Source organism: Acanthopagrus latus, chromosome 11, assembly GCF_904848185.1.
Source record: "Acanthopagrus latus isolate v.2019 chromosome 11, fAcaLat1.1, whole genome shotgun sequence".
Taxonomy (NCBI): Eukaryota; Metazoa; Chordata; class Actinopteri; order Spariformes; family Sparidae; genus Acanthopagrus; species Acanthopagrus latus.
In genome coordinates this window covers 1,617,616-1,632,866 of record NC_051049.1, presented here as the reverse complement: position 1 = coordinate 1,632,866, position 15,251 = coordinate 1,617,616, and the positions used below count along the sequence as shown (strand labels likewise).

The 15,251-nt window shown below is 42.1% G+C and overlaps 2 protein-coding genes across 15 annotated transcripts in view; both read left to right on the top strand.

Moving 5' to 3' along the window:
* The window catches only part of LOC119028609 (phosphodiesterase 4D interacting protein), a 39,707-nt gene extending 33,120 nt beyond the window's left edge, over positions 1-6,587 (top strand). For 4 of the 5 annotated variants that reach the window (XM_037114800.1, XM_037114796.1, XM_037114799.1 and 1 more), the window contains 9 exons: positions 123-247; positions 469-582; positions 734-838; positions 942-1,102; positions 1,604-1,735; positions 2,524-2,662; positions 3,000-3,046; positions 3,200-3,305; positions 4,393-6,587. In XM_037114800.1, coding sequence (XP_036970695.1) covers positions 123-247; positions 469-582; positions 734-838; positions 942-1,102; positions 1,604-1,735; positions 2,524-2,662; positions 3,000-3,046; positions 3,200-3,305; positions 4,393-4,541 — 1,078 coding nt within the window. In that variant the 3' untranslated portion in view covers positions 4,542-6,587. The remainder of the gene's footprint in view (positions 1-122; positions 248-468; positions 583-733; positions 839-941; positions 1,103-1,603; positions 1,736-2,523; positions 2,663-2,999; positions 3,047-3,199; positions 3,306-4,392) is intronic. The other variant, XM_037114797.1, reaches the window with a different exon arrangement.
* Positions 6,588-8,144: 1,557 nt separating this feature from the next.
* Positions 8,145-15,251, top strand: part of mast2 (microtubule associated serine/threonine kinase 2) — a 153,306-nt gene continuing 146,199 nt past the window's right edge. For 3 of the 10 annotated variants that reach the window (XM_037113412.1, XM_037113416.1, XM_037113411.1), the window contains exon 1: positions 8,146-9,292. In XM_037113412.1, coding sequence (XP_036969307.1) covers positions 9,212-9,292 — 81 coding nt within the window. In that variant the 5' untranslated portion in view covers positions 8,146-9,211. Of the gene's footprint in view, positions 9,293-15,251 lie in introns of all 10 variants that reach the window. The other 7 variants (XM_037113414.1, XM_037113413.1, XM_037113425.1 and 4 more) reach the window with 5 other exon arrangements.

The window sequence follows — 15,251 nt, the reverse complement described above, 5'->3', positions numbered from 1 at the left end:
GTGTGTGTGTGTGTGTGTGTGTGTGTGTGTGCATTAGCCATCGCTTGTTTCATATTTAAAGAGCCGGTCGTGACAATAACTGTCTGAATAAAGTCTGATTTCACGTGTGTGTGTTACTCTAGACTCCAGCACGAGGTGAGCGTCCTCCAGCAGCAGGTGTGTGAGAGCCGCGGCCTGGTCCAGTCTCTGCAGTGTGAGCTGCAGGTGTACCAGAGAGTGTGTGGAGTCGCCACCAACACACACTCAGGTACGATCAAGAGACTCTTAAAGCCCCTGGAATGTGTTTTGGCACAGTTTGAGGGACGTGATGACACTTAAAATAATTCACAGCTGCCTTGTTTTATTTTGTGGCTGCTCATTAAAACCTCCGACCACTGAACAAAACAAAAGAGTAGAATAATAAAGCACAATGAGTCGTTTCCCGGGAAGATATTTGTCGCTCACATGTGTTCGTGTGTTTCTGAGCAGGTCAGTCCAGTGATGCTGCGACCTTTGACCCCAGAGATCTGCACATCCAGCTGGAGCAGCAGCTGAGCGGACAGGCTGACACTCAGCCGCGATCCAGGAGGAAGCTGTTCAGCGGTCAGTATGTCCGACACGACCGACAGCATCCTGACTTAAAGGATGGAAGAACAGCAGATCATAATGCTAGAATCAGTCCGTAACAGAGACAGACGTCGTGTTAAGAAGCAGGTTCTTGCAGTTCAGTTCTGATGATGATCTTCCTCCACAGATAACGTTCCCTCCCCTCCTGTGAGGGACACCGGACTCGTCAGTCCTTCGTCTCCTCTACATCCTGCACACAAACATGCAGAAGGGAACGGAGCAGCCGGTCAGGGTGAGGACTCACATTCAGGCAACTCTCAGACCGACTGTCAACCTCAAACAGTCGTCTTCACCTGTGAAAAACTCTCCTGACTCTCTTGTTCCCTCCCCTGCAGCCTCCACCCTGCAGGGTCAAGCCCCAGACGGCTCATTCGCCAACCGTCATGGCCGCCACGCAGTGGGCCACGCTGACGACTTCAAAGCTCTGCAGCAGCAGATCCTGGAGGGCAGCGCACTCCTCCACAAGATGGAGGCCAGCCTGTATTCCTTCCATCAGGTGAGACATCCACCAACCCAGAGCAGCACGAGTCAGCAGCTGACTGAGGTTTGTGTCTCTGGACTGTAATAAAGGTGATGTTAAATCACACCAAGCAGCTTCAGGCTGCAGGAGATCACTGCAGTCTGCGTGCTGCTTTTAGACAGTCTCAGACATTTCTCAAATTCTTCACAGTTTTTAAGACTCTCACTGAGACTTTTTATGTGAAGGACCCATGATGGCAACAGTTTTACAAGAAAGGTGTGAAAACTATCGTCTTAAGAAAGATAATGCAACAAACGTGACAAATGAACTAGAAACTCTTCTGACATTTTTATGCTTTTATAGGAAAACAATAAGTAAAATCAAGATGAATACAAGGTTTCTTTCTTGTAATAAGTAAAAAGAAAATTTAAAACCTCTAAAAAGTCTCTAAATGTTGCTTTCTAGGTGATTGTGTCTCATATTAAATGTAATTATATTTCTACTGGTTGCTGATTTGTGATGTTTGGTGTGTTGCAGCCTTCAGACTCAGGTTCTGTCAGGAAGCTGCTGTCCGACACCAAAACCCTGCGACAGATCCTGGAGGAGGCCGGCTCTCTGCTGCAGATGTTCTGGAGAGCAGCTCTGCCGAACCACGAGGAGACCCGACAGGTCAGAACCAGCACCAACAACTTTGTTCCTGTTAACAAAGTCGGCTCAGATGCATTTTCTCATTAAACTTCAGAGTGAGAGATGATGATATAAAGTCCTCCTCTCCTCCTCCTGATATAAAGTCAGTGAAGTGTTGTAGTCCACAGAACAGTTCTGGAGCTTCACAGTTGCAGAATTCTGCTAAACAGCTGAAGCAGCTGGAAACTTGATTTAAAATGTCAAAAACAGAAAAATACTCCAAAACTCTCTTCAGACTTTGCAGAATTTTCTGTTAACACCTTCTGATTGCCGTGTACTCATAGATGTACAGACGACTGTGAAAACTTAAAACATGATGTTTCTAAGGCAAGTTCTGCTCACGTCTCCATACAGCTCCTTTGGTTTAAAAGTCTCCAGAAGCTTTGAGGTCACACACTGATGTGGAAACATGTTATTTAACCCTTCATTAAGTTGAACTCTTCACTGTAGCTGCTCAGCCTGAAGTGTTAACATGCACCCCGTCTGAAATCGGAGCATCAGGGGAGGAAATGAGATCCAGAAATGTTTTGTGGACTTCAAAACATGACGTGACTTTCCATCAGCATGACGGGAGGAGATCATGAGTGACTTGTGTTTAGCCTCCATGATTATAGGACTCAATCATAAACTAAACGACTTCCTAAAATGGTGATTTTATACAAAAAAGATGTTTTTGCTGCACTCCAACAGATCCTTGTGTTAACAGTGAGCTCAGACACGTGGATGTTTGGACCGACACTAACCAGGCTCTGTATCTGCTGTGTTTACAGGACCAGACTCTGAGGGACGAGGTGGTTTCTCTCCGTCTGCAGCTCTCAGAGCGAGAAGAGGCTCTAAAGGACGCCATGGAGAGAGTGAAGAGCTCCAACCGCACCAAAGATAGCATGGAGCACTTTATAGTCAGCCAGCGTGAGTCCCTGGCGTTCCTCATCTCTTTAGTAGAGCAGATGAAGTAATAAATCATGTTCTTATTAGATCTTTTCATCACTGCAGATCTTTAATACGTTGACCAGTTATGGGAAAAGATGAATTATCAGGAGATGAGCTGGTCTTTCATCGTCTTTCACTGTCTGGCCTCGTCGTCTTTGAGTTCCCTTTTCTTCATCTCTATCTTTCTCTGTTTCTTCTTCGTCGTTCGCTCCCACAGCAGCTGGCGACTCAGAGTGTGTTTGCTGCTCAAAGCTTCTGTTAAACTGATGAAATGAATAAATGACGACTCACAGATGTTCTGTGTGTTTGTTCACAGTGTCGAGAACGAAGGACGTGTTGAGGAAAGCCAAGACAAACTTACAGGTGAGTTCACGAGTGACTCTGGTTTTGTTTTAGAACAACTGTTTCGAGGAGATGATGTTTCACTGAACAAGCAGAGAAACACAGTCAGACGTTTCAGCCTCTCACTTCTGTCCTGCTGTGTCTCTTTTTGGGACTCCTGCTGAGCCTCCTCAGGAGAACGAGCTCAGGATTTCCTCCCTTCGCCGAGCCTCTTTCTCCATTCCTCCTTCCCCTTCCTCTTTTTCCTCCTCCTCTTCCTCGCTCCCCTGGCCTGGTACAGGTACGCCCCCCCTCCCTGGCTTTGCTGTGCTCGGTTCAGTGCCTTGATAACACGATGAAGCCGCTTGCTTTTTGGATGAAGGAACATATGTTTGCATGTAGCCACCGTTAAATGTTCAGCTCATGTTCATGTAACAGTATGAGAGGCAGACTGACACACAGCAGCCTCACTAACATGGAAACATGTTGAATATCAATTCAATGAGCAGCTTACAAACAGCGTCTGTTCTTGGTTTGTAAGCTACAATCTCTCAGTATTTATTTATTTGTTGAAAGAAATGCAGGTACATGTAAATATGTAGATATGTATGATGGTGCTTGAGAATACAAACTTACTAAATTATTGTAATATATATAATTGATTATGGGAGGAGTGCATATTTATGTTTGTAGATATAAGCTACAATACCTCAGATAAATGTTTGATAAACACTGTTTATTATAAACTGCAGTCAGAGGCTTTTGAGCTAAAGGAGCATTTCTGATAAACCAACAATAAAAACATCAGCTACACAGACGACCAACAAAGAAAAGCAGCTAATCTTCAAGAAGCTGAATTCAGCAAATATTTTTTGACGTGTTCGCTTGAAAATAACTCGGCTGAATCTTTATCAGAGCAGTTTGCAGTGAAGCGTCTTCATCGAGTTCGACCTCTGGAACTTCTTCATCTTCTTACTCGCTGTCAGTTTGTTCTGTCCAAACTTTGTCTTCTCAGATTACTTAACATCACTAACTTGTTGCACAATTACTGTGAATTCCCTCAAATGAATCATTTGGACAGCTGCACAAGAGTTTTATCATTTGATCTGACTAGTGTGCATCAGTTTAATTAGTTTTTCCTGAAAAATTTCACAATATAACTTGAGACTTTTAAAGATCTAAGAATATATTTTTATTGATAACTGATAACTGCATCTTCATAATGTTTTTGCAGCAAAAAGTGTAATTGAAGATAACACGCGTGTCTGTGCCCCATGGACACAACACCAGGCTCATAATTTATATTCAACTGTGTTAATTTGAGGGAATTACTTTAATTTAAAGGAACATTTCATCTAAACTCTGAATGTCTCTGTTTTGTCCCTCAGGTGAAAACTCAGGAGGCTTCTGTGAGCTCGCCTTCTCTCCTGGTTGGGGTGTCCTGACGCCCCGGACTTCCTCCATCTCCTCCTCGTCCTCCTCTGCAGTCCTGGCACCGGCTCGCCACCAGCGCCCCCTGCAGTCAGCCTTCCTGTAGTGCACCAGCCCCGACCTTCTCCTCCTCTTCTTCTTCATCATCTGCTGTTCGAACAGAAAATGCTGGAAATCCTGTCTTTGTTACCTGCTGGAGAAACATTTCGGTTGAGTTGTGAGTGTCTGAGTGTTGATGGATGTTTGTCTGGTTGTTTCTGAATGTGAACGACTGTCACTGTGTGTTGGTAGAACTTTGTCACTGAAGTGTTTTCTCTCATTTAAATGAGAGCAGTCTGATTTTGACTGAAGTTGGCTCATGATTCAGAGCTCCTGATGAAGCCTTCCTGATTGAAACCAGATTTGAAACGGGTCGGTTCAGTCCAGGTTTGACACGTCTGACCTCAGCAGGTTTTAATGCAGACTTGGTCCGATGCCGTCGAGGCAGATGAGCAAAGGAATCTGAATGTGATATCAAGACTCAGAGGGAAAATTCTCCCTCATCTCATAATAAATCAGCTCCCGATCAGAAGCCAGCTTCAGCCTCGTACTTCAGCAGGGATTCAAGAGACAAAAATCCGGAGCTCTAAAAGAAAGCTGAAACCAAACTGCAAAGTGCTTCCTCTCAGCCTCTGTCGAGGCTTGTGTTTGTAGTTAGTGTGTAGAGTAGCTGCATGTTGGTTTGAGCGACCCGTGGAAACAAAGCCATACTCTCAGACGGTAGAGTAGATGTTTCTAATCTGTCACACAAATGGCCGACTGCTGATGACTTACAGAGAATAGTAGAGCTACCAACAGGCTGTTTGGTCGCATAGCTGGTAGATTAGTTCTTGTGCATTTACTCACACATTAAAATGATTTGCTCATTGTCCTCCAGACTCCAGAGTTTAACTGTTCAACGTGGAGTCTTCAGATGTTTCAAGAAATTTGGGTCCAACCCAGTTTTTTTTTTTGTCTCCTGCTGAGATCCAACCTGCAGTGTTAATAAAGCCTTCTGATGAAGCTGCTGTGATTTTAATAAAGCAGTGTTAATAAAACAAAAACACGCACACGTTGGGCGGTTTGTGCGATGCCTTCTGTAAACTATCCGACAATCTGTTTTACATGAAAAGAGTTTTATAGTGAACGGTCCAAAGAGAGAGATGACATTTCAGTTTTGTAACCAGAAAGATGGACCACACTTTTATCTTCTTTTTTTGTTTTATATATATATATAAATATACATAAATTCTTTTTGTTGTCTTTATTTTTTCTTTTTTACTAAATTTGTGAATCTGTTAAAGTTTCCCTCAAGATGACAATCACTTTAAAACTAAAACATCTGGACGCTTCCTTCAGAAGCTCTGCAGGATTAATGACGCTCACTGTGCAGATTCACGTGTTATCAGATTGAGTATTTGACACTTGTGGCTTCTCCACGTTTTACTTCTGTTGCAGTTTGTCTTGGTTTCTCTGGATAGTTCGTTTAGGCTGTTTTATTTTCTGTGCATGAACTGTGGCTTTACTGCCCACAAATACTGTTACTGAAATATGCAAATTTCTTTGGGTTACTGTGCAATAATAGCCTTTGTGGTTGCTTTTGTGGATGTTTTTTTTTTTTTTTAGGTCTGGGTGTTTAAGTGCCATGTCATCTGTTTTTAACTTTGAAGCTGGATTAATTTAAAACGACTTTTGGATGAATTAGCCAGTTTTTTGACAATCAATTTGAAGCAGAAGTTTTATTGGCCCCCCAGTTTTATAAACATTATATATATAAAAAAAGAAAATCATTAAAGAGCACTGTAATGAGATATTGAAAGAGCAATAAGATCAACCAAAGTGAACAACGTGTATGTTGTCAAATCAGGTGTAAAACAATCAAGTTTAGGTATTTTTTGTGTTTTCCCCCGCAGGTCAAAGGTCAAACTTAGTGTCTTTCTCAGTGTCTGTGGTTTTAGGAGCCACGTCTCATGTATGTACATATTAAAGGGAGTGTGTGCATCGATGCAAGTTTTGTTTTGTTGCTGTTTGAAAAAGACCAGCTGTATTTTTATGCATGTTGTCTTTATTAACAAAAAAAAAGTTTGGGGGTAAAGTAAATGAACCTTTTTTTAATAAAAGGGGACAAAACTTCTGGCTCGTTCGTTTGTCTTTCTCAGATCCACCTACACGACAACTTTTTAGTTCCATTTCTGTGTTTGGTTTCTCTCATTCACCCAGAAATCCAGTCGTCATCTCCTCCCTCCATGTTGCTCTAAAGTCAGGCGAAGTCTTGTAGTCCACAAACAGAGATGATAATAATACTGCAAAACTCCATTCAGACTTTACCGATTTATCTATCCTGTTTGCAGTGAACCTGTGGATGTACAGGTGACTATCACTGGGTCACTTTGAAGAAGAAAACTTAAAGTCAAGATTTTTCTAAGGCAAGTTCGGCATGTGTGAAGAATGTCTTTCTGAGGATTTGTAAGCTGATTTATGGAGTCATCATCTCCTCCCTCCAAATGATAGAGAAGATCTGATCACTAAATATTCCACGCTGTAAAATAATAAATACTTATATCTGGGGATAAGGACATTTTCATAACTGCATCATCAGTGTCAGGCTTGTTGTCTGGTTCTCACCCTTCAGTTAAAAAGATGAATAAAACAGTCACTGAACAAAATGGCTGAAATCAACTCAGAAATCAAACACACACGACACATGGAGTGAAAACACTCGATCAAAGCAAGTCACGTTGTCTTCCAGCAGGTGGCAGCATACTCCAACAAAACTCACACACACACACACACACACACACACACACACACACACACACACACAAATTCAGAATAAGAGAAAATGGATCCTACAAGGCTTTAATATTATATGTATATATGTTTTTATTTCCACAAGGTCTCATATGATTTGTTTGATTGGATTTTGCTTAAAGAAATCATCGTTCCAGCTGTGAAGGTGAGTGAAGCTGAAACTAGAGGAAGGAAGAAGATTAGAGTGCTTTCAAAATAAAATGTGTGAAGGTTGGGAATTAGAGGCTCAGCAGTGTAGAGAAGCCAAAATATTACCACATTGATGAAAATATATAAGACAGTAGGGCTGGTAGAGATGCAAATTTTAAGCAATTTCTTTAATCAATTATCGATCAATCATTTAAAGGCTAAAATGTGAAAATATCAGTTTGTGTGAAAAGTCTTTGTGTTTTTTTTAAATGACAAATGACTTGTCTTTTAATTTAATTGTTTTTTAACAGTATTTTGTGTTTTATTTGGAATTATTTGAAAAACAAGCATCTTTAATCTGTCACAATGAGATGATCTCGATTGGCTAGTTGCTCTTTTCAACACAATGTAGGTGAAAGTTGTGTCTGAGAGAAAAAGGCAAGGAACAGGAGGGAAGCAAACACCTTTCTTTTTTTAAATGATTGTCCTTTTAATACAACAATAAAGGCTTTTTGATATCAATGTTTCTTGATACTTTATTTTTTGAAATGCCTGGTTTGACATAAATATTGAAATATCTGAATTTTTCTCCCAGAACTTATAAAGTTATTTCAAGGCCAACTGCTCTGCTCTATTGTCATTATATATGTATAGTTTGTACTGTGTATGTGCCTTTATTTCATTATATGTATAAAACTGTTACATGTCAGGCCTGTCTCTTATAGTCCCAGTCCTAATACACTGTGAACACACAACGGCACCAGGGAAACTGTTTGGATTCAAAACCAACAAGCAAAATCCATCAAACTTTTATTGTATTGATAAGATAAAATAAAAAAAATAAACAAACAACAAATAAAAAAAATAAAGAGCTTCAATCTAAAAACACTTGAAACGTTGATGCTTTTATTTTGTTGACCTCCCGCCGGATGTTATCTCCTCGCTCTTTGCTAGCTTGACGTCACCGTGACCGTGTCAGAGTCAGGAAACAACCTGAGCCGTGCCGTGCCGTGCCGCGGCTGCAGTTCAACACAGAGCCCGACCCGGCGTCTCCACACACACAGCTCGGCTCTTTATCTGAGGATGGACGCGCGTCTGAAGAGGACGTTCACTGTCGGGTAGAAACACCGAGACGGACACGAACGTTCCGAGTTGAGGCGGGAACAGTCTGGAAGCGTCCGTTTGCGGCGGAGGCGGACCTGCCATGGGTGTCACGGTGTTTCTGGGCAGGTAAACGTTAGCAGGTAGCCTGACTAGCAGCGCGGCTAGTCACGCAGCCAGGGAGCTAGCATAGGTAGCAGCAGCCGCTACTTAACTAACTACCTGATAAGTTGGGTCGTGTGGACTGAGGGCAGCCCAGCATGGATGAACGTAACCCGGTGAACCGTAAACTGCCCGTGTGACCCAGCAACAGCCGCCCTTTTTACTGTCGTCACGGAGGAACGAGCGGCTGCCGGAGCTGCACGCGTGATTGACAGCTTGTCACAACGGGTTTTCCAGATGTGGAGTCAGCACCAGAAGTGTTGCTAGGCTCTGAGTTAGCCCCCCCCCCGCACACACTCACCGTCAGCCGCAGGACTGGCTGCTGACCAGGAATGGCCGGCTGGAACAAACTCCTGAGTGGACTCTCAACTCAACAGAACCGCATCAACAAGCGATGAATTGCAGTTCGGCAGCGAGGTGTCACTGAGGTCGACACCAGGCGCACTGACACGTTGCTAACCAGCTAACTGAGGGTTACACCAGGAGCGTGAGAGGTGGTGGGGGGGTGACTGTCAGCTGGGCCGAACCCGAGTGTGTTCTACTCTTCAGCCAGAGATGAAGAGGACAGAAAATAAGAACAAGAGGAAACTCTGCAACATGGAGCAGCGTCAGAGCAGCGGAGAGGAGAAGGATGCGGTGAGTACTTGAGTCATGCAGCCGGTGGAGGTTTAAAACAGCTGAAACATGGGCCAGGTAGCGTCCTTGAGCCAGGATGAGCCTGTCAGCCCACGCACAGGGGCTCAAACAGGCACTGCAAAGTGTACGAAGAGTGCGAGCAAACCAAACCTCGCTGAAAAATATGCGGATTTATGTTAATTTGAGCGTGACTCAGACAGCGTGCTCGTTTTTGTTATCCTCCCTGCACGATATCTTAAAAGAGCTGTTTTTACATGCTTCGGTCATTTTTAGATCAAATCATGTGTTTATTTTTAAAACGCTGCAATGGAGATTAACTTCCAGTGCATTTCTGGTGAGGGTAATGAGATAACATGAAATAACATTGGGATTAGTATTGTCACATCCTCACTCACATTACAGGCTGATGTTCTAAACTGGGTACATTGTGTACAAGCATTTGATGCAGCAGTTAAAGAATTATAAAAATATCACTAGTCTAACACAACTGTCTTGACTTCACCTGATGCAGCAGTTGTGTGTTTGCAGTCCACCTGGATACTGTCGGCCTTTCCTAAAGACAGATTGTGTTCAGGTGTTGTCTGTCCCTGCAGCCCTGCGTTGATTATCTGTGCATGGTGTTACCACTGCAACGGCCATATGATTCAACGTATGTTTTTTGTCTCAGTCATTGCGTACAGGTGTAATGTGTAAAGGTGTGAGCGCGTCTGTTGGGTTGCTAGGGGAAGCAAATGTAAAGCAGGTCACTGGGGGAAGGCCAGAAGTGCACAATGAGAGCTAATCTCAGTTCAGTTAAGTTTATTGTCACTCTGTTGGTTCAGACAACGAGTCTCGTCCCATGTAGCTGTGGTGCAACATCTCTGACAGACCGTGAAGATGATGTGTTCATGGCGGCTCAGGAGGAGGGCTTGATTTGGAGGATTCGTTTTCCCATTTTTCTAACTCTTTCTGTCTGGACGCAGTTGATTTAATTCATTCATTCATTCATTCATTCATTTCACTGTGGTATGAGAGTCAACGTGCAGAGACTTGCACAAGTGTTGGCTCATTCCTGGCAGTGGACATTACTGAACTGCATATAACTGAACATTGTGTGTTGACGCGGATCCAGATTTTTTCCAAATTACTCTGCAAGTTGATTTCAACTAAAACTAATTGAGAATGAACGGCTGCATGTACGAAACTCTTCGGGAATCTCAAACACTGCAGCAGATCTCCAGCAGTTATGGAGGACCATTATGTTTTATAGAAGCCCCTAATTCCTGTTTAATTGCAACGATTTTATTAATCTTGGTTTGCAGTATGCACAGACATGGTTCTTTTAAATAATAACAGCCACTTCCAAATGTGAAGTCATGGCTGTAGCTCAGTATTTCACATTTCTGCATGAAATCATGTTCCAGAACCTCTGGACGGCTGATATGACTGACTCTGTCACGCATCATTACGCACTGCCCTGCCATTTGGGATATTATGTGAGTAAAGAGGTAAAAATGTCGGCTCATTGATACGATCTGCCTTCAGCTGACACGTTTAAACATTTTCCAGTGATTTCACTATCAGCACTTTGTCCTGGGATCAACTTGACTGGGGAATATTACATTTTGTCTGGCAGATTTTAGTCAGGGAGAGGAGTGTTGAGTTTGAGGGAGTGTGTTTTATGGTATCATGGGAAGTCAGACAGCTGCTGCTGTTTTATGTGTTTTTGTAGGAAACAGTATGAAATGGAGGATCAGACGGGGTGTTTTCATCCACTGAGACTCGTCTACCTATTGCTTCCACACTGGAATGATTAGTGATAAATTATGTCCCTGTTATGGTGCTGTAATGCTTCAGGGACTATCTGCTTCTATTGTGCTGTAAATATGTCCAGTTTTCTTGAAAGATTGAGTTGCAGCAAGGTTTTAATTATAGATGAATTCACTGACTTTGCACTAGATTAAACCGGCCATGGAGAGGTTGCCTTGTCCATTGATCTATAACTTACTTGACGTTAATTGCACTTATGTTTTTTTTGTTTGGTTTTTTTTACAATGTTTTCAACTAAAGGCCGACATGCCATCACGTCTGGCTCGTCTAACACATGTAACACACTTCTTCATGTAGGAGAACTGACTGGTGTATCAACACAAACAGCAGCTGAGATCAGAACCCGTCCTCTGGCATCTCTGCAGGTTCTGTTTCACGCAGCGGGCTTTAGCTGGTTTCATTCACTGCATTGGGAAATGAATGATGTCATTGTCATTTCCTAACGTGAGTGTTTGATGTTGCCAGGGACAGAGCTCAAACAAACACACACACACACACACACACACACACACACACACACACACACACACACACACACACACACATCCCCTGCAATCAAATAACCCGTAAGCGGTTTCTGTCCTTTTGTTTCACAACAGTTGAAGAAACTTTACACATGCCCTGTTTACACCAGTGTGGTTGATATGAACCTGTACAGACAAGCATGTAACATTTGTAACACTGATAGAACCTGATTCAGGGGATCCTATTTATTCTGGAAAGTGTGTTAAAGGGAATATGTGGCGCTGTCTCTAGGCCAAGTTTTCCATCTGTGCTCTTGGCAGATATATTTTGTGAAGAGTGTGAATATTGAGTGATTTATTTTGGAATACACAAATAGTTTCAAATGCATAAATAGATTTTTTTTTGTTACATTTTTTACATTTTTTATCTCTAAAGTGAGACTTTTCCATCCATTTCCATTCTGTCTCTGATAATGAAATCACCTTTCAGTGGTGTCTTGGAAGATTACTCTTAGGATTCTGTATATTTCTTTTACTGAAGACAAGTTGAGTAACCATGTAGAACCGTGTCAAAACAAACGGTTCTCCACAAATCTGTCAGGACTTTAATACGTCCTGAAGAAAAACGTCTCATCTTCCCTTTCGTTGACCCTTCACAAAATCCTACCAGCTGATTGGCTGACACAGTTGTCCCTCTCTGTGGTCCCGGGGAGTTTTCAGTCTGGTGTTTCTCTGTGGTCCCGACCCATCCCTGTTTTACTGGTCACATGTGTTCTCTGACATGGTTAAATGGGAGCAGTAAAAGACATACAGTCCTCTCCAGACAATAAACACTGTCAGACAATGTTCCTGACTGGCATTTATTGCTGCTGTGTGTGAACAGGCCGCTCGCTCCGCAGTCTTTCTTTGTTTACTTTAAAACTCAGCACAGACTCGTCTTACCTTTGGCAAATATTTGACTAAAATCACTCTGAATGCCGACTTTCTTTGTTTGACTCATTTGTATATTAATTTGCGTCTTCCTGCCTTTTTGCTTCAGTCATTGTGCTCTTTTGTTTTTTCTCTCAAACTTTGTATCCTTTCGTGCTCCTTCCCTTCTTTCTTTCTCTTAAGGAGCAGCTTCCGTGTTGGGTTGCATAAACTAAATCTGAATTCAGCCTCTGATCCCAGACCTGTTGACACTTTGAGAAACCTTTAAATATTTTAAAGGTCCTCAGTGTTCCCATGGGTGTCTAATGTTATTACCAGCTGCAAATCAAATCTCCCTCCTGCAGTAATGTAATTTTGTAAATTTGACTGCACAACATTTCTTCTTTCTTTCTTCCTTTTCTTTCTTCCATTTTGATTTTGTTCTTTTTTATGTCTTGCCTGCAATCAAACACTGAACTGATGTAATAGCACCTCCAAATGTTGCCTGTGTTACATGTCGTTTGCGTTTGCTGTGTTTGGCGCCCTGACTGCAGAGCATCAGTCCCGTGCAACAAGTTTGAACTAAAATCTGCAGCCGTAAAGAACACAGCGAGCCAGTTTATTAGCCGAGAACTGAGAAGGTGCTGTCAGCTTTGCCTGATGTTTGACACATTCAGGAAGTGCCCTGAGCTGCTTTGTGAAAAGCTTACTTTTGTAGATCACAGCAAACTTATGTATTGATGAGAAGTACGTGCAGTAATACAGAAAAAAACAGTGTGTCATATTGAGATACGTCGAGCTGCACTGGCAGTACGTTAATCATCATCTAATCTCAATGTGGCACAAGTGGACAGACTTAACTCATAATGGTGGGTATGTGAGGAGCTATGAGGTGGCTCACATCTGAACATTAAAACAGAATCGTCCTGCGATTTGTTCTTGGAGCTCAGCTTGTTAATGTAAGCAGAGATGGGAGGATAATCTGGTACATGGCATCGCTCAGGGGAGAGATTTTGTTGAAGCCCCCCAGCAGGATGAAGCTAATTAGGGCAGACTGAAAGGTGACTGAAACCTACAGCGGATTAACAATGTACTGTACAGTAGAGTGTTAATGAGGGTGGGAGAGAAGAGGGTTGCTGTGATAACACGTACTTCACTGTTAGCTACATGCTAGTCTAGATATTTATATTAAAGACTTATAGATTAAAATGTTGATGGTATTTCTGTTTCACTGTATTTTTAAAAACTGTAAGAACAATTCATGTTAGTGTGACAAATAAAAGGGAAAACGGCAGAGTGGCTGAAAACATAAGCTAAAATCTCTCTTTTTTTTTTTTTTTGCTGTGAATGTTCCCGTCGGAGAAACTGAAGATGTTCAGAGCCAGTTTGACTCGAGCTGTTTGGAGTTAGTCAGCCGAGCAGCACTGTAGCACTCACACTGACAGAGCAGATGGCTCGGACAGCCCTGCGACTGGTCTGACCAGAGTTATCCAAACATTTCTTATTTTCTACATCAGCTCTCACATTTATTTGGCTTTGCAGTTTATGCGATCAGCGTTCCCTCCTGCATTCGTCGGATTCCAGCCGCAGCTCAGAGGGGTTTTAAGTAACAGGAATGGAGGCCGTGTTACAGCAGATTTAGGTCTGTTTGTTCTGCTGTGCAAATCATATCCTCCCTATCTGGTCACATTAATAAGTCACAGGCTGTGTGTGATGGTGCGTGTGCATCTTCTCCAAACAATTATCATCCAAATAGGACAGGCAGGATTTTGGTTAAAGCCCGACACATGCTGTATCTTGAGATAAGACACTTTACTAAGATGCCAGTTTTGTTTGAAATAATTCATTTTAATATGGGGATAGGATTACATATATCCCAGCTCAGCTTTTTGAATCATTTGAGCAACTTCAGCACCACACATTATGTTTGTGTAGCTGTTATAATTCAGTACAATTCATACCATATGTGGTGCTGCATGATTATTGTTTTCCCTTGTTCCCTATTGTTTTCACCCATCCTTTTCAAATTAAAACACATGTACGCCAATGAGACATCACGTCTTCAGCAAGAAGTAGGGAGCATAAATACCACAATCATACTGATATCATATATACAGCCATAATAGCCTTTTTTTGAGCAGCCACTCGGAGTACTTTGAGTTCAGAATCTCTCAACTTATCAGAAAGCTGCTGATGATGTTGCTGTTTTTTTAATTTTCCTGCCTATTCGACATTCACCGTACTTCTGTCTCCTGTGGACCCAGTCATGCATCTGCGTCCTCCTTGCTCTGATGTCCTGATGACAAATAAAAAACAAACAGATTTAAAGTAATAAACAGGTTGTCATAGAGACAGGAGGCACGTGCACCTGATGTAATATCTTTGTCAACAAAAGAAGACATTTGACGATGTTATCTTGGGCTCTGGGAAACGCTAAAAGATATTTTTCAAAATTGTCAATTAATTGAAAAGATAATTGTTTAGGAAGAAAAATTATTTTATGTATACACACTTAAACAAGATCAGATGAAGCCCCAGCTAGCTGTCAGATACCGTCAGGTTAATCGGTGTTGATTCAGTGGCGACCACGAGGTTAGCTAGAACGTTATTCATGTACAGATTGGACAAATAAAAAAAGCAGAAAGATATAGGAACTACTAGTATTAAACAATGTTATCACAAATCAGATAATTTCCTCTTATCATGCAGGCTTAGTTCTTTTTAAACCCTGACTGAAATGTATCTGTAGCAATGAGTCAACTGTCTGTTTTTAAAGA